At 35.2% G+C, this 24,667-nt stretch overlaps 1 protein-coding gene across 3 annotated transcripts in view; it reads right to left on the bottom strand.

Moving 5' to 3' along the window:
- Positions 1 to 3,020: 3,020 nt before the first annotated feature.
- Positions 3,021 to 24,667, bottom strand: part of ADGRL4 (adhesion G protein-coupled receptor L4) — a 141,185-nt gene continuing 119,538 nt past the window's right edge. For all 3 annotated transcript variants that reach the window (XM_061121552.1, XM_061121553.1, XM_061121554.1), the window contains 3 exons: positions 6,318 to 6,409; positions 4,774 to 4,942; positions 3,021 to 4,412 (listed from right to left, as the gene is read on the bottom strand). In XM_061121552.1, the coding sequence (XP_060977535.1) occupies positions 4,350 to 4,412; positions 4,774 to 4,942; positions 6,318 to 6,409 (324 nt within the window). In that variant the 3' untranslated portion in view covers positions 3,021 to 4,349. The remainder of the gene's footprint in view (positions 4,413 to 4,773; positions 4,943 to 6,317; positions 6,410 to 24,667) is intronic.

Genomic DNA, 24,667 nt, shown 5'->3' with positions numbered 1-24,667 from the left:
TCCATGGGGAAGCAGAAGGAGCAATGACTTAATTTAAATGTTAAATTTGTAATTTCCTAGCTGTGTGACTGAGCACTTTTCACATTGAAAAATGATGACAAAATTGCATATGTTACTGTAAGAATTAAATGAGATGTGCAATTTAACAAACTGAAATCAAATTTCAGGAAAGACTCCTTTCTTCCCCTTTCTGTGCCATTTCTGAGTTAATTCTCTTATATCTGTAGTCTAAAACTTGAAGGCTTTAAGTTTGAACACAGTGATATCTTAACAACCCCTATTAAGTGCTAAGTTATTCTGTACACCTTGCAAGTACTATAGTTGTAGTGACTGGGGAAATTAATAAGAACTAAATTAATTAATCTGGGAGGCTTCATACTAGAATGTGCATGGGAGAAGACATTCTAGGTAGCAGAAAAATCTGAACAACAGGTTATCTTTCTGGATCAATACTAAATCAATAATGCATGCTCTCCTCAAAGATTTCATGCTGGAAAAAATAGAGAATAATCTTGATATAGAGAAAAAGCTCACATTTCATATCATTAAAGGTGGATGTAATAACTTTAAATATATGGAAAATTAAGAAGTGCAGGGTTATTGTTTAACTTGGGGGGCACTGAATTAAAAAGGGTTGAAAAAATGATGCCATCATCAAAGGAGTATATATAGTTTGTTGGTTATGCCTAGCATGAAGATTGTAAAGTATTTGCTAATAGACTTCCTCATAGATTTTTTTGTTATGCTGTGTGTAAATATATATTTCCCTGATCACAGTGTAATCAATCAACAGATTTTTTTATTAGGGGATTATAGTGTCTCTGGTTAATAGTAAGTTTTTACTCAGTCAGGGCTTTTATCTTATACTTCTTTGGTGTCCATTCATCTCATTGTTTGAGGCACATCTTAAAAGTATTAATTTCTTTCATTGAATCCCCTGAAATACTATAAACCTTCTATTCCCATTTGCTAATAGTTTGCAAATTAATATTTATTAATGAATTTGTGATATATTTTAGAGGTTGAAGAGATTGAAATCTCAAATCCTAGTATTTATTCCTCACCATCACATGAAAAAGTGGTGTGTGTGTGTGTGTGTGTGCATGTATTTGTGTGTATGTGTGTGTGTGTCTTTAGCCACTAAACCATAGAAAGTCTTGGGAAAAAAACTGAAGAAACTCACAGGGCAAATGTGAAAACCAAGGAGGCAGGGTGTCTTTATCTCACAGACTTTGAGTGGTTTTAAAGTTTTTTTTTATGTTAATTAAGTGTGTGGTGTGTGGGAATCTGGAGGCATGGGTGATGTCCACGACATGGGGCAGTGTCGCTCTGGGATGCGGGTGAGCCCTCTGAGAGCAGGTCACCCTGGGTCCTGCTGAGGCCGAGCTACTGGGCCTCAGGGGACAGGGCTTCACTGCAAGTCCGAAGTGTGTTGCCAGCAGTTGTATGTACTTTTGTTTATCCTTTGTATGTCCTTTTGAATTCAGCACCTTAACACTTTCCTGACATAGTAATGTTCATGTTTATATTTTAAAAACTGAGCACAGTGAAAAACTTTTTTGAATCCTTTTTAGTTTGAATTATAAAAACAAGGGGAAAATGCTATGAGGCATTTAATGCAATAAACATACATGTATACATGTGCACATAAGTAAGAGAGAGATCCTTACTTATCTAATAAAAAGGTAAGTAAGCAGATATGAAATCTCCTGCTAAAGAACAGGGGCTTCATCCAGTGATGTCTATGAGAGGGGTGATGAAAACAAGATAGAGAATTTAAGGTTTTTCTAATGATATAAATACTCACTTATCTCTAAAGATGTCATCACATACATATTTCCATATTAGCTTCCTATAGTTGCTTTGAAAAATTATGAAAATTATCAACAAACTTGTGACAAATTATCAACAAACTTGGTGGCTTAAAATACATTTATTATTTTCTTTTTATTTGATTCACAAGCAGCACATTTATTCCTAGGATATAAACAAAAAGAAACCAAATGTAGACCTTCACTTTTCTTTTCCTGTTTCATAGCCTCTCTGAATTATATCTGCTCTTCATTGATGATAATGTCCTCAGTAAACCAAGCACTTGTGACAATGGATGTTGTTGAGTGGCATTTATTATTTTACATTTCTGGAGATTAGAAGTTGGAATTGAGTTTCTCTAGGCTAAAATGAAGGTTCACCAGGGCTGACTCCCTTCTAGAAGGTCTAGGGGAGAGTCCATGTTCTTGCCTTTTGCAGCTTATAGGCTGCCTGCCTCCATATTGTGGCTCCTGGACTGCTTGTATTTCCAACACCAGCAATGTGTGGCTGAGTATGACTCATGTTGCATTGCTTTGACTGGCTCCCTCTTCTGCCTCCATCTTTCATTTATAAGGAATCTTGTAATTACATGGGGCCCACTTGGATAATCCAGGATAATTTCCTCATGCCAAGGTTAGCTGATAAGCTGTTAGCTGGTTAATTCTTCTCTCCATGTAACCTAACATATCCATGTATTCTAAAGATGTGGATGTGGGCATTTTGGGAGGACCATTATTCTGCCCACCACACATAAATTGTATACACTGATCGAACTGATTACTTTTTCAGTACCGTTATTCCAATAGCACTGTCCTACAGTGATAACTATAATGATAATAGAGCTGACTCACTGGAAAAGACCCAGATGCTGGGAAAGATTGAGGGCAGGAGGAGAAGGGGGCGACAGAGGATGAGGTGGTTGGACGGCATCACCGACTCAATGGACATGGGTTTGGGTGGACTCCGGGAGTTGGTGATGGACAGGGAGGCCTGGCGTGCTGCGGTTCATGGGGTCACAAAGAGTCGGACACGACTGAGCAACTGAACTGAACTGAACTGAATAACAGGTTATAGGCTAACCATATAAGAGATCAAAAGATCAAATAAAAAGTTATTATCACAGATCTTCTAAAAATGTTTGAGACATTGGGAGGTAGCTTATCTTTCTTGACAAATGACTCAGCCAAGCAGTAGAAGGATTCATTTAGATAACATTTTATTTGTTAGAGCAAGATTTGACAGACTTCATTTTAACAGCTGGAGAAATTAAGTTAAAATCACAACATTTGGTGTATTGGCATACTTTTACAGGTAAGTGCAGAACAATTACATATATTTTGAAATAAAATCCCTGCTTCTATATTTTAATTTGAAGATTGGAAGGTAGAAGACTTACATTTTAGGAGATATGTTTTACTAGTGGAAAACTGTCAGAAAATATATTCTCTGTGGAAGTTTATACAGTTCTCAGTGATCTCTTTGTTATAAATAACATTTTTAATGTGTACTTTTCTGAACAGAAAAAAACAGCAATTCACTTTATGAATACTTTCATATTTACAGTGCCCTTTTAAAAGTAGTAAGTTAAAAGGGAATATTGCAATGTGAACTATAATATTTCTAAAATTAAAAAAATAACTCAAATATATGAGTCTAATGAGATATAGTATTTATCACTGCACTGAAATGTTATGGAATTGAATACTTCAGGTTTATATACATGATTTTTACATTTACAGGCATGAACAATATTATATTTTGACACATTTATGTACTTCTGAATAAGCATTTGAAGTCACAATCTGTGAAATAAGTATAGAAAGAGTGTATACTTCATTCTAACATTTACGTAAAAACAGAACAGAAATGTTTAGTTTTTTCTTTTGTGAAGTTTTGTGTTTTCTATAGGGATAGAAAATTGATGTAACAAGTACAAGTCTAAGTTGTTTTAGTAAAACTTTAAGTTCAGAACAACTCATAGAATTGTAAGATGTGTTTATTCAATTCTCATCTAGTTTACTAAACAACAAGTCTGCTCAAAATACATCTCACTGTTATAACAATCACTCTCTTTTTACTGTTTCATATCCTACCCCTTCATTCTCTTATGTTCCACTTTCCGTAACAGAGCTCATTACCAAGGTGATAGAGGACTAGTTTCAAAGGCAACACAAGTCACAAAAATATCAAGCCAGTGGTTTCCTTCAGGACATTCATACATTTTTTGTGTTAGAAAGAAAATCTTTGCTTGGGTGCAGTGATATAATTCTGAAAAATTAATTACTTTCCAAATATCTGTAATACTGTTTTTGATGTAGCTAAGTAAGCCATGTAGAAAAGCTTACTATAGCTATATGGTACATAATTTTATCTTGTATTATCTACAGTTTCTACACAGTAAAGAGAAAAATGGATTTAAAATAATTGATTACCTAGTAATTAATAATTGGACAATTTGTTTGAATCATTTTTATACATTGGCCATCTGCAGTTGGGCATTTTTACTTCTGTATAACAATAATTATCCATAGTTCTGTTTACCTCAAACATCCAAAACAACAAGGGACATTTTTGAATAACCTGTAATATTCTTCTTGGATCTAAGAAAAAGAAGAAAATAAAGTAAGAAATGTGAAACATAATTGCAACAATCACATCAAATTATTTTCAAATCACATTAACCTTATATTTGGTTTTATAAATTATTGTTGTTTTCCGATTATCTGTCAGAATACACTCAAGTGAATGTAAGCTGTATTAGTTATATTCCTACTAGCAAGTTTTTAAAAGCACATCTTGCTATGAACAATATGTGTCCTGATTATTCCAATGCTAAGATGTACTGCATTTAGGCAATAAAGGCACAAGTCATAAATTTACTAGAATGAGGATTTTTATCAATTTGCTAACTGATGCGACATACCTATACTAGAAGGTTGATGAGGATAACAAATTATTTACCTTTCTAGATAAGATACACAAGAATAAGAAGATGAACATCCCCTGGAAAGCATTGCTGATGGTGAAGAGATACGCTGTCACCACCGATGCATGCACCACATGGAGAACGCCGAAGATCCAGGTGGTGCCAAGGAGAAACAGGAGGGCAAGAGCTCCTCGGGCACAAGACCTGGAAGAAATGTGCAGTGTTCCCGCTGAGAAAGCTATGGAGACTTAACACACCCTCAGATCCCTTAAATTTTGTAGGAAGTTGGAATAACCCAGAAATCTTCGGTAAAGACCAACAGAATTTTGAAACTGATAAACTCTGCCATTGTTACATGGGACAGGCTAGGGTATACTAGTGCACTGTGGCTGGGACACGTGTCCAAATTCAAGGCCACATTATTAAAATCTGGTAGTTTTCGAGAAATTTCCTTAATCTTAAAATATGCTCATCTGGTATACTACAGTGTGCATGCTTTGATTTCAAAACTAACGTTGCAGGAACTTCTGGAGCTAAGACATATAGCTGTTAAGAAGTATTCTCCCTAAGAAACCTTGAAAAATATACCATGTGGATTTAGGTCAGCACATAGGCAGGACATCAAAGGAAGCTTCTGCTTTCCTTTTAGGTTCAGTAGAGAAGAACATGTAAGATATAAAACAACAGTTTTTTTTGGGGGGGGGGGTTGCAATACAGTTACTTCAAAGTAAATTAATGTTAGAATGCTGATTTCTTAAAAAAAAAAAAAACAAACAAAAAAACCCCAAAAAACATAGGAACATACTCTCTTAAGTATTTTCAACTTACCACCTCTGAGTTTTGGTAAAACAACATTCAATCCTGCTCACTGAGGACACTGCCTTGAAAATGAGGCAACTGATGCTTATTTTCTCACTCATTCTTAGTGCAATCATTCTTTATTGCAGAAGATATTTTTGCAGTGTACCACAGAAAATGAGTCATTTTCAACTTTATTAAAACCAGCAACCTACATGTTACTATGAATGGTGAGGAGTAAAAGAAAGTAATCAAACATTTGCTAAATTCTAACTATAAATCTTGTGCAAGATATTGAAACTACAGAAGTGTTCCCAAGCAACCCAAACCTCAGTTGTTTCTAATATTCCCTACAGTACACTTCAGTTTTTCCTGAACAAACCACTTTCAAGGACTCAATAAATCAATTTTAAAGGACAGGAGGTGAGGAAAAATCATGGAAGCATGCAAACTAGGAATACAAGAAAGAAACAGCTACTAAGTCTGAGAACTGCTTTGCAGAAGCAGATCCTAAGGCCGACTTTTGTCTTAAAATGTAGTCATTATCTTTTTTTTTCCCAAAGGGGAGTATGTTCAAAAAAGATTACTTTACTTATCATTTGATCTGTGGTGATTACAGGCTTATTAAACATATTAAGTGCTATTTAGCAGTAACTATTTTAAATATGATGGGAGAAAATGTGAAAAAACTAATTTAAAAACTGCCTTCCAAAAATTACTTGCACTTTAAGTTACAAAAGCTTTGAATTGCTAAAGAAAATACAATCAAAAAAATACTTACCTTATGTTCTCATAGCAACTAACTTCTCGTTTCAACTCTGCAGTGTGACGAAAAACTTTGTATATGATAACTCCAAATGCCAAGAGATTAAACTGAGAAAATAATTTCAAGAGATAATTTTCATAACAAACTAGATACATATAAATGAAATAAACATGTGGCAAATATATAAAATAAATAGAAACCAACAAACCATGACATTTTTATATATATTAAGAAGCACAAATCCTCTGGTAGACGTATGCAAACAAAAATGTGGTTGATCTTTACAACACCACTGAAAATTGTCAGTACAAATTGTAGTGGTACAATTCTCCAGATTGTATTAAGCACCTGTTCAAGAATTTCTTCAGATGTTATAATCACATCTACAGATTGATGAATATCATCTTCTGCCAGTAATATGGTTAATATACATATCAAGATAAATTTTGGTTTGAAAAACTTAATGATCAAATTTTTGTTCATTAAATTATGTGCTATTTCTTTGAAAAGAAGTTTTAGTGAAAATTCTGTTAATCCTTTGAAAATTTTAACTGGAAAAGAGAATTTGAAAGGAAATTAGAAAAAAACACTCAAGTTCCATCACTATAGAAAGTTTGAATAAATTTTGTTTTGTATGGTTCATCTAGCTATCTCTCTTAATATTATGCTGAGATTTAATTTTCCTAAATGTAACCTCATAAACTTTCAAAATGAATGTTTCAATGAAATATATGTTTGTTTGAAGACATACATTTTATTGATAAATATTTATATTCTATTATCTATATTCCAGAGTATGTGTTATACAGAATGCACAGAATTTTTACCCCTTCTAAAATGACTTTATTATGAAAAATTCCCATTTCTTTTTTTCCTTTTCTTGTACTCTCGGAGATTTGTAAGCCATATTTACAGTGTCAGGGGATTAATTGAGGGATATATTTTAAATGTATATTTATTTTAACAAAAGCATGTTAATAATTTAAAATATTAAAATTATTAAAAAATTTTGTAGATTAATCTTCTATTGAATATATTTTATTAACACAAACAGATTTTTCAGAAGATTTATAACAGCAGTAGCAAAGTGCAGTATTTTAATTTTTGGCTAATTCTTATACTAGGATTTCAGAAACTTATAGAAAAATTATGTTTTTTTTCCATATTCTAAAAATTTTACATAGCTTTTGAAAATGATAGGGGTTTCCCCGAAGGCTCAGCGGTAAAGAATCTGCCTGCAATGCAGAAGCCACAGGTTCGATCCCTGCAGAAGCCACAGGAAGATCCCCTGGAGGAGGAAATGGCAACCCACTCCAGTATTCTTGTCCAGAAAATCTCATGGACAGAGGAGATAGCAGGGTACAGTCCGAAGGGTCAGAAAGAGTAGGACAAAACTGAGTAACTGAGCACACACACACAGCACTGAAAATGGTATTTATTAGTTACTGTTACAAAAGCAGTATAAAATAATAGACCAGATAATTTCATATTGTCATGTCTCCATGGAGAGGTTCTTGAGAGAAACTCTTAAGAGGAATATGGATCTAGTCCCTTCTCCTGCTTCCAAATATTTATTGCTTCTAATTATGTGATTAACAAATTCTTATTAAGTAAGGAATCTATACAAAGAAAAGAATTCAGCAATTGTAGAGGAGAGATAAAATATATTTAAATTGATTCAGTTGACAAGTTTCACTCTGTTACATGTTCAAACAACTAAATTAAATGACAACTTAATAATATTAATTTCATAAATAGTCTTTGCTACTTATGAAAGAGAGATGCTTAGTATTTTCTAGATTTCTATAGCGACAGCTTCTTTAAATAAATTTGGGAACAGTTGTATTTAATTTTATAAATATATTTTAAATAAGAAAAAGTATTAAAATTTGGTTAGTATACATAGTATACTCAAAACATTATTGATTTGAAAATCTTCAGAGAATTTTATGAGGTATTTATATTGAACTTATCTCAACAAAAAAAGAGTTGTAAGATAAAATAACATTAAATTTTAAAATAATTGTTCATTGATGCATAAATTTTCCAAGTTAGTGGTTAAAATAATCTTTATTAGAGTTTCTTAAAATTCTAATTTTGATAAAACACACTGAAAAAGTTGCTATTATGGTTTCTCAGAAATGTATATGCATTTTGGATATGCTTTTACATCATATGCTAAAATAGTGAAGAATAAAATGGAACATTCTCTATGGGTGATGTAGTTCTGGAAAGTACATGTTTTCTACATAAAAGAGAAAAATGTTTACACACTTATAAAATAGGTGCTGCTATAGAAACGGGAGACTGATTCTTAGTCCATAAACTTATATTTTCCCAATTATAAGATAAAACAGCTTAAAGCATTTTTATCAAAAAAGTGTTATGGTTTTATTCAATGAAAACAATCAGAAATACATTGTATCATCCACATTTGATGACAAAACCAGTTGCTCAGTGAGCAGCAAAATCTGCCTGCCAATATAGGAGAAACCGGAGATGTAGTTTCAATCCCTGGGTTGGAAAGATTCCCTGCAGGAGGAAATGACAACCCACTCCAGTGTCCTTGCCTGGGAAATCCCATGGACAGAGGATCCTGGCGGGCTACAGTCCATGGGGGTCTCAAAAAAGTAGGACACAACTTAGCAACTAATCAACAATGCAAGTATATGGATCATTTTATTTGCATGTATTTGAAACATCTTATAAAGGGCCCTCTAAGTGTCTGATATAGTGGTGAGTCCTGGGTACATTTAGCATTTAAACCAGAACTTGATCAGAAATGAGGGAGAAAGGCATTTTATGAGGGAAAATGGCATTTTCAAAAAGCCATGAGACTTAAAAAGAGTCAAGAATGTGGTATGTCTTTAAGGAAAACAAAGGGAAGAGTAGCAGGAGGCAAGATAGAAAGAGATAGAGTACTTAGATTTTATCTTAAATGCAAAGGTTTTTTATTCTTTCACTCAAGAATCACTTATGCACGACAGTCCCTTTCTGAAAGAAACCTGCAGTAAAATGGGGGAGATGGCCAGTCAACAGGCAAGTACAATACTATTCAGGAAGTGCCACGCAGTTGTTTGCAGAGAAGAGAAGGACACGAGATGACGCTCTAACGTATGATTTCTAGGCCAGTCTTGAGTGACCAAAGGAGGACAACACAGAGAAAACAAGTGACTTGTCTGGATCTCAGTCGCTGGACCAGCTACATACACTTACTCACTCAGACTCAGTGGATTCAGATAAGATCTTTAGGCTCTATCTGACTTTTTCACTTGGAAATCCAACAGACATGATGAATTAAAACGTCAAAAATTAAACTACTGTTCTTCTCCTAAAGAATCTATTTTTGCTGTAAACCTTACCAACTTTTATCTCATTTTCTAGCAGTAATCAAGTTTATTAATCAACAAACCTTTCATCTTTACCTTCAAAACATATTTCCAAATATGACCAGCACATAACGTCTTTACATTTCCTTCCTGGAAGAGGACACCGTCATGCCTCTCCTGGGCTAAAGCTTCCTAATTGGTCTCCCTGCTTGCATCCTTGCCTTCCTACAGTCTTTTCTCATTACAGCAGAAAGACTGACCTGTTAAAAGGTAAGTCAGATCATTTCTTTAGTCTGAACCCTCCAAAGGCTTCCTATTTGAGTTAAACCTGAAAATCTCCCAATAGTCTACAAGATCTGAAATGATGTATTTCTTCCTTCAAGTTCTACTTCTCTCTGCTTTGATCAGTTCACTCCACTCACACTGGGTTCTCTGTTCTTCCTCCAGCACATAAAGCATGCCTTCAGGTCACTGTCCTTGCAGGACCCTTAGATATCCCCTTAGCTCATTACCTCACCACCTCTGGTTAATGCTAGTTACCTACCTACAGACTCCCAGGGTAGCTTTGTGAAAAACTGAAACCCAAATGATAAAATCAGATCTGAGTTCAACTGCATGGAAATGCAGAGCATGATGGTATTTTTTTCTGTTTTGGACAGTGCAAATTCTGTATGTCGACATGTTCTTCCCTGGCTTTCGTCAGTAGGAAACTGACAGCAACTTTCCTTAACTAAACTATAGTCAAGTTTCTCTGAGCCCTCTTCTTATTCAGGCCTTGACCCTGGGCTTCAGTGCCATTTTTGCAGTGTCTAGTTTTAGCAGGAATTCTGTTGAGTCAGCTTACAGAGGATTTCCACCCCGCCCCCCCCCACCCCCTGATATGTGATCACTTTCAAAGTCCAATCAAATTTTTCATCTCCCATCATTGATATCTGATCACCCTGGCCTGCCATTCAGCAAGAAACCTCTTAAAATAAGTTTAGCAAGAATTCTCCCTACACTTGATGTCTAGTAATTTTCCATCCACAACCCCCACACATAACCTGTTCTTAGGCTGTAAATCCCTGGTTGTTCTTATAGTATTCAGAGTTGTTCTTAATCCCTTCTATTTTGATAGTTTTGGCACCTATCACAATAGTCCTGAATGAAGCCTTACTTACCATTTTAACAAGTATCAGAATATCTTTTTCCTTGATAAAACTTAAAGCCAAATACAAGGTCATATTATAATTTTTAGCAAATTTGGGATAACTGGAAAAACCTACATTTACTCTTTTTACACTGCCTCATTCTCTTTATTCATAAATATATAAGCTACTTTAAATTCTTTTTCTAATAGAGTTAAGAATTAGTATCACCTAAAGGCACAGGACTTTAATTACTAAGAGGTGGAAATTAAGTTGAAACTCTATGCATTTTATGTGGTCCAGAAAAGTATCTTCTGGGAGGGAATATTTTGTTAAATAAGCATGAACAGTGTGAGATGTGATAAAAAACAAAACTCAGAACAAGATTATGTAGAATTAAAAAAAAATTTCTAATAACAAGAAATAGTTTGCAATTATTCCAGTAGAGAAATATCTATATTTTAGATTAAATAATTAGAAAGATACTATTAACACTGTCAACAATAACAAACTTGAATGCTTCAGTAAAGCTTTAAAATATAATGTGTTGTTCTTAGTCGCTCAGTTGTGTCTGACTCTGCGACCCCATGGACTGTAGCCTGCCAGGCTCCTCTGTCCATGGGGATTCTCCAGGCAAGGATACTGGAGTGGGTTGCCATGCCCTCCTCCAGGAGATCTTCTCAACTCAGGGATGGAACCCAGGTCTCCCACATTGCAGGCAGATTCTTTACCATCTGAGTCACCAGGCAAGTCTTTAGAATATAATAGAAATAATTACTATTAACCTTAATTAGGAAAATAGACCCTTTAAAATGATTCACACTTTTGCTCATTACTGTTTACCTATGTGTGCTGATTTTAAGAGCTGTTGTTCCTTTATTATTTATCTCTAATGATAACGTCACAAAAGCAAAGGGGCTAATTAATGACTTGTAAATTAACAGTCTTTCATTATCATTTCTGTCTTAATTTTTAAAATACAGTTTTAACTTATAAACCAGGAATCCACAATACTTTTCTAGGAATAAACAAAACAAGGACACTATGTGGTAAATATAATAAGAACTCTGAAATTCACTGAGGTACTTTAGAATACAGAATACAGAAGAGAATAAAAATAGTTCTGGAAAAAAAAATCTTTCAAATAATTTCCTTTGCTTCATCTTAAGTGATATTTATCTATACGGATATCTGTTTCTTCACTTCATTGATACGTGCAATTACTTTAAAGTTTGGCACACATACTCTGATGTTTGACAGAAAGCATTAAAATTTTTTAAGTGGATTAGGTTTTTTTTAACTAGAAATTTAAATAGATGGGTTGGTGAGAGAGCAGCTGCTAATTCTTAAAGATTAAGCCTAACAGGGTACATTCAAACCAAGAGCTTCAAACTCAGACTTCAAAATGAAGCATCCCAATCAGTCATTTTTTTCCCTTTCTTAGTCTTTTTCTCAATAATTGATGAAGCCATCTATATGCTGATGTCAGATCTCACCAGAAAAAATGAGAAAATTTCTCTTACAGCACTTTTAGTCCCGTGCTTTAATTTTTCACATATATCAAATGTTATCTGGTTCATTTAAGAATGTGTCATGATCACAACTATAATATCCTTTCAAATAGTTTTATTACGTTTAAATTAACTGGCCTAGAACAGAACTGCTTTTGCCATGGACGAAAGGTGGATTTTACTGGCTTACCAAGAGGTTATAAAAAAAGAAGACCCATTCTCAATTCTTAGGCCACTGCAGAGATGGCTGAGTAGTTCTTAATTTAAGCTTTAAAATGAAAAGATAATCTATTAATAATAATAAAAAAATCTACTAGCTAGATTGGAATTAAGTGCTGAGAATTTGATCTTCTGATTTTCTTTTAAAAAAATACTTGGAATTGCTCTTTTACATGCTTTGCAGGGGGGTGGTTTAGTTGCTAATTCATGTCCAACTCTCGCGACCCCATGGACTGTAGCCTGTCAGGCTCCTCTGTCCATGGGATTCTCTAGGCAAGAATACTGGAGTTGGTTGCCATTTCCTTCTACAGGGTATCTTCCTGACCCAGGAATCAAACCCAGGTCTCTGGTATTGCAGGCAGATTCTTTACCAACTGAGCTACAAGGGAAGCTCAGGCCTTAATTACATGCCTTAGTTTACATGCCTTAGTTACAGGATATTCACATAGTATTGGGTTATGTGATAAGTGGAATAATATGTCCCCTCCAAAAAAAATATCTACACCCTAACATCTGGAACCCTGTGAGTACAGCAAAAGGGATTTTACAAATAGAATTAAGGTTATAGACTTTAGGATAAGAAAGTTATCCTGGATCAAAAAGGGCTCAATGTCAATATATGAGCCCTTAATGAAAGAGGAAGGCAAAAGAGATTCAGCAGAGAGATGCTGAAGAAGGCGGGAGAGATGAGGGAGAAGTGAAGGTCAGAAAGCAGAGAACCAAGTGGGCCATGAGGCAAGAAATGTGGGAGCCTGCACAAATGGAGTCTGACATCTGTCCAAAAGCCAGCAATCAAATCATCTGCATAAGCACAGAAATAAACCCTCCCCCAAAGTTTCCAGAATGGCTTTTGCATTGTTTTTAGCCCAGTGAGTCTCTGAGCAGAGGAGTCAGTTGAGCCTCGCTGTATGCAGACCTCTGACCTCCCCTACTGTGAATTCACAGATTTGTGGCCACTAAATTTGTAATAATTTGTTACTACAGCATTAGTAAAACACCCTGTGTTAGTTGACTATCACTGATTACCTTGGTATAGATATTAAACCCCACATAGTTAGAGTATTTCTTATTTTTAAAATAAAAATTTTAAATCCAGCTTAAAACAAATGCTAATGTATCAATAACTCATATTTATTACTGATGCTCTAGATAGTTGGTGGGTAGTCAATTATATGAAAACATTTACTATTTGTGAAATCTGCTTCTGTGTTTCCTAAAGTAAAAAGATCAAGCCAACTTATAACTTGTAAACTTCCTTTTCAGCAAATCATAAATGCAGTCTATACTTTCAAGTACTTCTCACATTTTCTTCATTATAACATTAATACCTACCTTTATAGGTCTTTCTCATAGTGTTGCCAGATTAGTAAATAAAAATATTGGATGACGGTTAAATTTGAATTTCAGATAAATGACAATGTAATTTTTTAGTGTAAGTGTATTCCATACAACATTGAGAACATACTTAAAAAATAATTTGTTGTTTATGTGAAAGTCAAAGCACATGAGCATTCTGTGGTTTGTATGACAATTCTGATTTCATAGCTTTCAAATCATTCTCTCATCTGATCTTTTTTATAATCTGAGGACACTGACTTCATAGTAGAAAACCCCAAGGACATTATCCTCTTAATGCAGGCTGATCTATAATTGTTTGAAAAGAGATCTCAAACAAAGAGGGGGTGAATTTTCAGATATTGCAACCATTGTGGAACCTGAACATGTGTGAATGTACTGAGACTGATAAAATACCCTGAAGGTATATAGTGGCTGAAAGCACATTTAAAAGGTTTGAGCCCAGTAAAGAATACACCCAGACTTGGCAGAACTCCCCCTGGAAATCCCAAGATCTGCAAGATGAAGCTGTGCCAGGAAGCAAATGATTGGGCTGCTGCTGCTGCTGCTAAGTTGCTTCAGTGGTGTCCGACTCTGTGCGACCCCATGGACTGCAGCCCACCAGGCTCCTCTGTCCATGGGATTTTCCAGGCAAGAGTACTGGAGTGGGATGCCATTGCCTTCTCGGATTGATTGGCCTAGCACCTGTTAAAAACCTTTCGCTAATAAAGCAATAGTTATAAGACAAGCTGAACCCTGGGACCTTTAGTGCAGTGCAGCAGCATATGCACCTGAACACACCTCTCCTCAAGCAACAAAATACAAAGAAATTATATGGGACTAAAATTAAGTGTGGCCGATTCTGGACAAAAGATACCGAGAGACCAACAAACTCAACTACCACTTTTGAAGAACCTGGAGCAAAAGCAGGGCTCAAGAGCAAAAGCAGGGTACTGACATGCCCCCTGCACACAACACCACCTAAGTGGTGGGCAAGCCACCTAAGCCATCCTTGTGGCCCGACCCCTGAACACCTCCCTACCCTCACCCCGTATATGGAACAAGTTAATCCCCTCAGGGAGCAGGCAAGCAAAGGGACCTGTTTGTTCTCGCCCCTCCTGCTGCAGCAGGGTCTCCAATAAAGCTTTGTCTGAATTTCTTGTCTGGTCTGTGATCAATTTCTGTGATCATTTTCTTTGAAAATGAAATTTTCAAAGTTTAGATGGTAAATTGCATTAGTATAAACTTAAAGGAAACACAGAAATTGTTTTGCCACTGAGTTTGTTGATATTGTATTAGAACTGTGGAGTAGACTAACTTTTCCCTTACATATAGCCTCATGACACTGCTAGAAAGCATTTCTTTCTCAGCATCACAAGCCTCATCTTTTTTTTAATATTCCCTAGGCTTAGTATTGAGCAGCTTTGGGAATATCTAGAACGTCTTCTCCTGAGGCTAATGCCTGGCACGTGAGACAGTAGATAATGAGAAATGGGAGTGTAGTTTGTAAGTACAGGAAAAGAATATTCAGTAATCTGAAATATACTGAAACATTTGAAAGCATCTGAAAATACAATATATTTAAGTAGGTTTTAAATATCCTAAGAGGAGAGTATCCCCCATAGACTATTCTGGGATATTAACAGTATATTAATGGACATGAACTTGAGCAAACTCTGGGAGATAGTAGAGGACAGGGAAGCCAGGCCTGCTGAAGTTCATAGGGTCACAAAGAGTCAGACATGACTTAGCAACTGAACAACATTAACAATATTCCTGATACTTGACTAATCTCTTAAGGTTTACACTTTAAAACATAGCAATACTCTCCCAATAGGGCTTTACTTCTTGGGTATACAACTGGATGAATAGTTGTTCTACCATTTTTTATATACTCAATATCTAAAATAGAGACTCAAATCAATAAAAAAAATACTAATATTTATTGTTTTCTATGTGCCAGACACACTATTCTCAGCTTTCTCTATTTATTCATTTATTTAACCCTCACATGAACTTTATAGGATAAGTGTGCTTATTCCTCTTAATATTATCATTACAGAGAGTCCCTCATTTTTGATGGTTTGGTTTAGGATTTCTCGGCTTTACAGTGGTGGGAAAGTGATACGCATTCAGCAGAAACTGTATTTCAGGTTTTGAATTTTGATTTTCCCAGTCATGTTATATGTGACATGGTACTCTCCTGATGCTGGGTGGTGGGAGTGAGCCTCAGCTTCCAGTCAGCCCCATGGTCACCAGGTCACCAGGTCACCAGGTCACCAGGGTAAACAACCAGGGCACTGACAAGTATCTGCATCCATACCCCACTCTGTTTCTCTCTTCCAGTATTCAAGAAATTACATGAGATATTCAATACTTTCTCACACAACAGGCTTTGTGTTAAAAGATTTGCCCAACTTTAGGCTAATATAATAGTTGTGAGCATGTTTAAGGTAGGCTAGGCTTACCTATGATGTTCGTAAAGCTAGCTGTCTGTATTAGATGCATTTCTACATGCATCTAACACATGGGGTTTAGTCGAGCCATAATCCCACTGTAAGCTGAGTAAGATCTGTATCATTACATGTATTTCACATTTATGGCAACACAGGCATAGGGAAGTTGAATAACAGGCTCAAAGTGAAACAGCATGTAGCAGAGTCAAGATTCATACCTAGTAGACAAATTCTACAGTTAATGCTCCTAAGAACTCTGCAAAACTACCAAACTGTAGATGAAGGATAAAGAGAAGTTAAATTGACATCTAAAAGTTCAAGAATTTAACTGTTCAGATGTTTATTTATTTCTGACTGCTAACAGTAACTTTATTTTAGAAATGGTTAAAAGTGGAAAACATTAATGAGTAGCGACTTGGTTAGCTATTTGACATTACTATGCATTGAACTTAGTAAGTCACCAGTGACATTGAAAACAATATAGTGTTTTATGCCAATAAACCCCTAATGGAGACACATGCGTTCTTGATCTCTGTGGTCAAGTTTTTCCTGTGCTGCTGAACAATAGAGCTCTATAGCCTTTAGAGTTCAAGTGTGGTTACTGGGTTCATGTCAGTGGTCTTACGCAGAATATAAAAATAATCTATTACTACACAGGAAGAACACATTAGCGTTCCTACTGATATTTTTTCCAAGGAAAAATCAAAGTTTACTACTTCAAATATAGAGGACACTGGTGCCATCACTTTTCTACATCACATGGTCACACATCAAATAAAAGCTGTTTGGGAAAAATATATATCTATCTCTATATATACACAAGCCATTTTGAGAGACAAATGACTGTTACTAAAGACAGAGAAGTCCCCCCCCGCCTCCTCCAACCCTTTGTTATCTTTAAGTCTCCTGTTGGGTATAGTACGTGTGCCTGCCAGGTAGCTTTCCAGATCATATCACGTAGTTTAATAAAGTAGCCGTGCCAAGTGGCTCAGTGGTAAAGAATTTGTCTGCCAATGCAGAAGACCCAAGAGATGTGGATTCGATTCCTGTGTTGGGAAGGTACACTGGAGAAGAAAATAGCAACCTGCTCCAGTATTCTTGCCTGGAAAATTTCCTGTATAGAGAAGTTTGGCAGGCTAACGTCCATGGGGTCGCAAAGAGGCCAACACGACTGAGTACGGCAATAAAATGAAAAAGTAAGATCTAAAGTATCCAAGTGTACTCTGAATTAAAATTAATACTGATAAGTATACACGAAGAAGAAAGTGATGCAACTGACTTTTCTTCCTACTCCTAGACTGAGTTATCTGCCAGACAAGTTGCAAGTCCTCATAAATCGATCAAGTTAAAATCCACAAATAGATTTAAATTCCAGTTCTCACTTTTATTTATTTAATTCCTTGTATTGCACTTTCCTTGTCTGTAAAATATGGATAATATTAGTACCTATTTCACAGGATTTTTGTATGTATTAAATTACATAATAAAGTACTTGGAATAATGTTCAATATAAATGTTCCAAACAAACATCAATCATCACTAATAGTTACTAAATCATATGGCAAGATGTTCTCTCAAATTGTCTCAAATATCTGAAGTGTCTAACAATAAATAGAGTGTATATTTATTAACAATTGGATAGACATTATTTAGTGTCATAAGACTCACTAGACCTGTCAATAGCACCTTAAAATTTCAGAACTTATATCTGTCAGTCTTTATTTCAGGCAATATCTCTTCAACGTAAAATATAAGATCTTTTTTTCCACTTTCAGGATTTTCCTCTAAAATAATATCAGCAAAATACATACTTGAATAGGTTTAATTAAACAATAAGTTAATTCTTTATTGTTCATCTAAACAATTTCTCATTCTTATTAAAACTTCTCTAGGGTAGAATTGAAATTTCAGGGTCAAAAATCTAACTATGTTTAAAATTTTTATAGGAAAGGAAAGAGTAACTGTATTTTAAAGAGCAATAAATATAAATAATTATTAGATACATTAATATAAGAAGAATATTCTTAATAAATCTAATATGATATTCTGGGATATTTGATGGGAGAGGCTAGTTATCTTTACTTACATCACTCTAACATAGAAGAGGGATAAGCAAACTTTTTCTATCAAAGGCCAGACAGTAAATAGTTTAAACTTTGAGGACCATATGTTCTCTGTCACAACTACTCAATTCTTCATACCATTAAAACAGCCTTAAACAATATGCAAACAAAGGAATGTGACTATATTGCAAAAAATCTTTATTTATTAAAACAGGCTGTGACTATTGCGGGCTTCCCTGGTGGCTCAGATGGTAAAGAATCTGCCTGCAATTCAGAAGACCTGAGTTCCATCTCTAGGTTGGGAAGATCCCCTGGAGGAGGGCATGGTAACCCACTCCAATATTCTTGCCCGGAGAATCCCCATGGATGGAGGGGCCTGCTGGGCCATAGTCCATGGGGTCACAAAGAGTCAGACACGACTGAGCGACTAAGCACAGTGGTTTAGAATAAGATCCATAAAGGTAAGGACTTTTTAATATTTTATTCACTGATGCATTCCCAGGGTATAGTACAAAGTCTGACATATATTAATAAAAGATGCTCAACAAACATTTGCTGAATAACTAAGAGGATGAAGGGTGGTATACCCCAATCTCAGGTACCCTTAATGGTGTATGTAAAGGAACATTCAACTATTAAATTGACTAAACATTCTTAAATCTAAATTTTGTTTCATCTCATATTCCGGCAATTTTGACAAAACAGTATCATTATAAATCTATTGTCTGTAGGTAGATATACCAATGGAAACTGAAACAGTTAGCAAAATGAAATGACCCTCTAGGAATAATTTGGAGAAAAAGTAAAGAATGAAGTTTCATCTCCTTTATTTTATGAATGGATGCCTCAGGATATATGCAACATTTTGCATCTAATAGAAACCACAGACCCACGGACTTTATGATATGTATTCATTAATCAGACTTGGGCACACAAGCAGGCCACACAAAAGTCTTAATCAACAAGTGTGCAGAATACTGCCTCATTAGGAAAACATCTTCCCACATCCCCTGAGGTAACAGTTAAATAATTGCTCTATTTTATTATGGCTAAAATCCCACAGCAATATATAATCATAAATTAAAAAAATATTTGCATTTCATGTTTTTAATGTTTCCATTAGGAATATTTTAATGGCTAGTTTTTCTCGATGTTTAAAAGAATAATTTACTAGTCTCCAAACAGAATTAAAAGGTGAGGAGAGCTAGAAATTTATAAACATGAATGATAAAGTGATCTCTGTGGGTGTAAGTGAATTTCAAGAGCTTATTTTTATGGTTGGTTTCAACTGTAGATGTTTATAAGCCATAGAAAGATGCTAGAAAGGGAACAAAGGTGAAGGAGGAAAACTATATGTGAAGAGCATTTACAACAATTATTCGATTTAATGTGACAATGAAAACTGAGTAATAAAATTTCTTTTGTTAAGATATAAGCAAGGAAAAATGTTCTTTGTATATAGCTGCTGTATAAAATGAGGATAGAGGTTATTAACAGTTAAAAATTATACAAACATATCATCATTCAACTGTTAATTAGCGTCTAAGATAGAACTTAAGCAATTAAATTAAAAGATATTGCTAAGGTTATCACCAATATAAAAGGTAAAAAGAGAAGGACATAAGATTGTCCCCCAAATTATTGACACTTATCCAAAATTTTAAAGATTTTTTTTTTATCATTTTAATTTCCTTTCATTTTATAGTAACTCTGTCTATAGAGTTGGCATCATTATCCTCATGTACATATTAGAAATCCAGGGCATAGAGAGGACACCAAATATGTGCTTTTTAATAATCATACTGCTTTGAAAAACTCTGACATTATTTGGCTAGGAACCCATTTTAATCAGTTAAACTGAAAACGCCAATGAAGGTAGATAGATAGATATAGCAATTTGCCTAAGGTGAAAAGGAAGTAAAAAAAGAATGAAATAATGCTATTTGTAGCAATATACTAAGCGAAGTAAACCAGACAGACACATATATGATAGAAATTATAGTGGAATCTAAAAAAGATACAAATGAACTTATTTACAAAACAGAAAAAGATACACATTGCAAACAAGTTTATGGATAGAGGAGAGATAAATTAGGAGGTTGGGATTAACAAATACACACTACTATATAAAAGACAGATAATCAACAAGGGCCTACTATATAGCACAGGGAACTATTACTTCGTGACAACCTAGAAGGGAAAAGAATCTGAATATATACGTGTGTGTATGTGTGTGTGTATGTAACTGAATCACTGTGTTGTACACCTGAAGCTAACACGGCATGTAAATCAACTATATTCCAATTAAAAAAGTGATATAATGAATGCTTCACATGTTCTCTCTTCTGAGACATTCTTTCCAAAATAACTCATTACCATGACGATGATTTCTTTCTTTAAATTTCCTTTGGGGAAAAGAATGAACATTTTTGACTAACCACTGTACTTGGTGCATTATTTATTCATCCAATTGCATTACTTGAGTGTGTGTGTGCTCAGTTGCTCAGTTGTGTCCGACTCTTTCAACCCTACGGATTATAGCCTTCTTGGGAAATCTCAAGGATGTAGTGAAAGAAAGTCCATAATGTTTCACTCTCAAAGGGCTTAGAGTCTCCTGGAGGAGACAGATCTGAATCAGTTATGAATATGTCATTCAAACTAACATCTTTGTAATTATGAACAAAGGAAAATCTTCAAATATATATATATATATATATGGCTTCTACGTAGGCATATAACAAAAAGATTTAAAGAGACCAATGAGTCAAGGACAGCTTTCCTCAGAAAGTGTTGTTTGAACTGGTATCTGAAAGGAACTCAGAGGAAGAACAGTCAGGGGAACGCTATGAAGAGTGTTTTAGGGTAGAGGTCCTAGAAGGACAGGCACAAAGAACTGCTGAGAAACTGTAAAGCAGCCAATGTTACTAAAACACAAAATCCCGCGGGAGAGATGAGGCTAATAGGCAGAGGGAGTCCAAACATGCAGTGCCTTCCAGGGAAAGTGTCCACTTTATTCCTGTTTGCTGGGACCTAGTACTTGCCACTTCTGTTACCAAGTGTTCTGCTCAGTGTAGAATTCACTTGAGTCTTACTTGTTTACGTCTTGTTGAGATAGGCTCATACAGGTCTGGAAAGCTCCAGCTTCTGCCATGCTCCTGGGTACCATGTGAGTCATGTGAGTAGTGGCCCTTCTAATTTCAAATGTGCCTAAATATGGAAGATAACCAGCAACATCCCGCCTCTCGTCCCAGATCCTATCTAGATATGATGTAAGCATCACCTTTCACTCAAATAGGCTCAGGCACAAGTGGCGAGGGACAGCCACTCCCTTCAGGGGTAGTGGAAGAAGGATTCAAAACATTTATCATTGCGAATCTATTATTATCATTCAAAATGTCTATCAAGCGTATGGTGCTCTATTCCAAATAAGTGTAGATACTCTGTAGAAAAAAAAGACTACTTTTGAAAAGAGCTGTTTTATAGGGCCACCAATACAGGAAACGTTCTGAAATATTTTTATTACCTACTTTTCACTTCAAAAGGGTCCTGACTTTGATGGCAAATAACCTAAATAACCTTATCATTGGCTTTCCTTAAGGTTTTAGACTTGACCCCAAGAACAATATGAAGCCAAAAAGATGTAAACAGGGGGTAAAGAAATGTTCTGATTTGCTTTTCCATGATTTTGTGGTGGTGGTCTAGTCACTTAGCTGTGTCAAACTTTGTGACCCCAAGGATGTAGCCTGCCAGGCTCCTCTGTCCATGGGATTTCCCAGGCAAGAATACTGGAATGGTTGGCCATTTCCTTTTCCAAGGGATCTTCCTGACCCAGGGATCGAACCCTGCTCTTTTGCATTGCAGGCAGACTCTTTACCATCTGAGGCACCATGATGTTACCTCAAGCTTACAGATGTGTTGTCTTTGGGTTGTTCGTGTGTATACGTCCACCTGATACACTGTTTCGGGAGAAAGGTCTTTCTATTTACATATTCTCAGTTCTTGGCACAGCCTTAGCTGGGGCTTTAATACTCGATAAAGTTTTGCCCTATGCTGAAATATTCTAAGTATTGTACCTATTTTTTCCCAGGTTATTTTTTCCTTCCAAAACTCCTTGCAGCTTTATTTAGATTTAATACTACCTATATTGATAGTTTAAAAAAATCATATAGATTCTCCAAAGAATTCAAAAGAACAAATTATTTTTTCTAAAGAAAATAAATCTTCTAATCAGAAGTATGGAATTGGGACTTACGTGATGATTCAGTGGTTAAGAACCCACCTTCCAATGCAGGGGACATGGGTTTGATCTCTGGGTAGGGAACTAAGATCCCATATGTCATGGGGCTACTGAGCCCCTGCATGCTTTAGAGCCCTCACTCCAACACTAGGGAAAGCCCATGTGGAAAAAGATCCCTCATGCTGCAACCAAGGCCCAACATCAACAACAACAAAGAACCATTGAAAAGAAAAAAAAAAAAGAAGTATGGAATTAAGGACAATAAATAATGGTTGAAAGACTAAACTTACCTTTCAGCTTTTTCGAAATGGGAGAAAATGAAAAAGGAATTTGAGCAATCAGATGTCATACAGGGTACTGAAAATTGCTTACTGATGAATATCAATTAAAAGAAAAGTAAACATCTAAACTATATTCCATATACTGATCTATAGTCTGATATAGTCAGGACTTCAGGTAGGATATTTTGATTAGTTGCTAGATATGCTTGGCAAGTATTTAGAAAAAATAATGTATAATGGGGGAAGAGACATCTACAGTAGACAAGATTTCCCTCATTTTCAAATGAGAGGAAGAGTACTTTATTTTGATAACTTCCCTATAAGAATTGAAAGCTTATGAATAATTTTTAGAAGGTTTGCTATTGCTGGGTCTCTGACAACTCACCCTGAAACCATTTGTGGAATCTGGGAGACGGGAACAAGGTTTTCATGGATCTAACAAAGATCTACTCCCTTCAACCTCTTGGGCAAGGAAAGATCAAAGAATGTGTGATAGGGAAACAGCACAGAATGTAAAATTGGAAACTTGAGTTTGTCTCTACCACTCAGTCACTGGGTGATCCTAAGTAAGTTGCTTAAACTCTCTTAAGATTCCACTTATTTAAAATATAGACAAAATGGTGGCTTTTACTCAAAGTGTGAATGAAACTCTGATGAAAAAAGGCTATGCCCTAACACTGAAAGACTTGGGCTCTCTTTTTGAACAGATACCATCAGGAGGCATGTTTTTTTCATCAGAAAGAATTGTAAATGTTCCTTTCTTGAGAAGCCCTGAAACTAGACACATTTTTATATGAGAAACAGAAATCAAGACAGAGCCACACAGATAGTACATTCTCTCAGAATATTTTATGTTTTGCAGAGAATACTGAAGGAGACAGAGGGACATGATGAATACTTATAGGGAAGATTAAACATTTTCAGATGTGTAGAATAAGAGGTCAGCAAATGCTAACTCAGACTGATTCAAAGAAGGGCTCACTCTTGTTGCAAGCCAGTATGGGTAAGGACTCTGAGGCAGAGAATGATCAGAATATGTAGTGTGCTCTTAGCTAAATTTAAGGATTTTTATGTATTCTAATGAGTAGAAGCTTGAAGATTTCATCTGTTAGATACATAAGAATGTACATAATTTACTTTAGTGTAATCAGTTCCTCTCAAGGAATTAGTTCACTTCTTTAAAAAGCTATAAATAGCAGAATCCCCACAGGTATTTATAAATAGATAAGTCAAGATTACAGTTACTAGATCTAGCAAAAAACTAGTAAAACATTATCTCTTATTACATGCTATTACTATCTTAATTTTGATATATTACTGAAGCTTTTGGGAGGATTAACTGAAATGCTAAAAGGGTTTTGTAAAGATTAAGAGATTATATGAATGTAAAGTGAATAATAATTCTAATGACTATCTTGCTGTACCAACATTCTTACTGTTTTCCTCTTACCATTTCATTATGTAATATCCCTTGATGTAAAGCTACATTTATACAAAAACACCAGTGATGAACTTCATCTTGGCTGGTAATTTCTAATTGGGCTTGAGAGACTCAAAGGATTTCTTTTTCAATATTATTTTTGATCTCCAATTTTTATAAAGTTATTCAATTTTTATGAAATTTTCTAGAACAAGTACCTAGTAGATTATCTGCAAAATGTATTTCTGGTAAGAATATAACCCCCATGAATAGGAATATACTGAAAACTACAAATGTATTATTTATGCTGTTCTTTTAGCTCCACTTTTTCTTTTTTAAATTCCAGCTACCTGTTATAAGAAGGTCAGAATAATATAAAAAAAAAAA

The sequence above is a fragment of the Dama dama genome, chromosome 20 (genome assembly GCF_033118175.1).
Source record: "Dama dama isolate Ldn47 chromosome 20, ASM3311817v1, whole genome shotgun sequence".
Taxonomy (NCBI): domain Eukaryota; kingdom Metazoa; phylum Chordata; class Mammalia; order Artiodactyla; family Cervidae; genus Dama; species Dama dama.
Note: the sequence above shows the minus strand (reverse complement) of the source record. Positions and strands in the feature narration are given on the sequence as shown.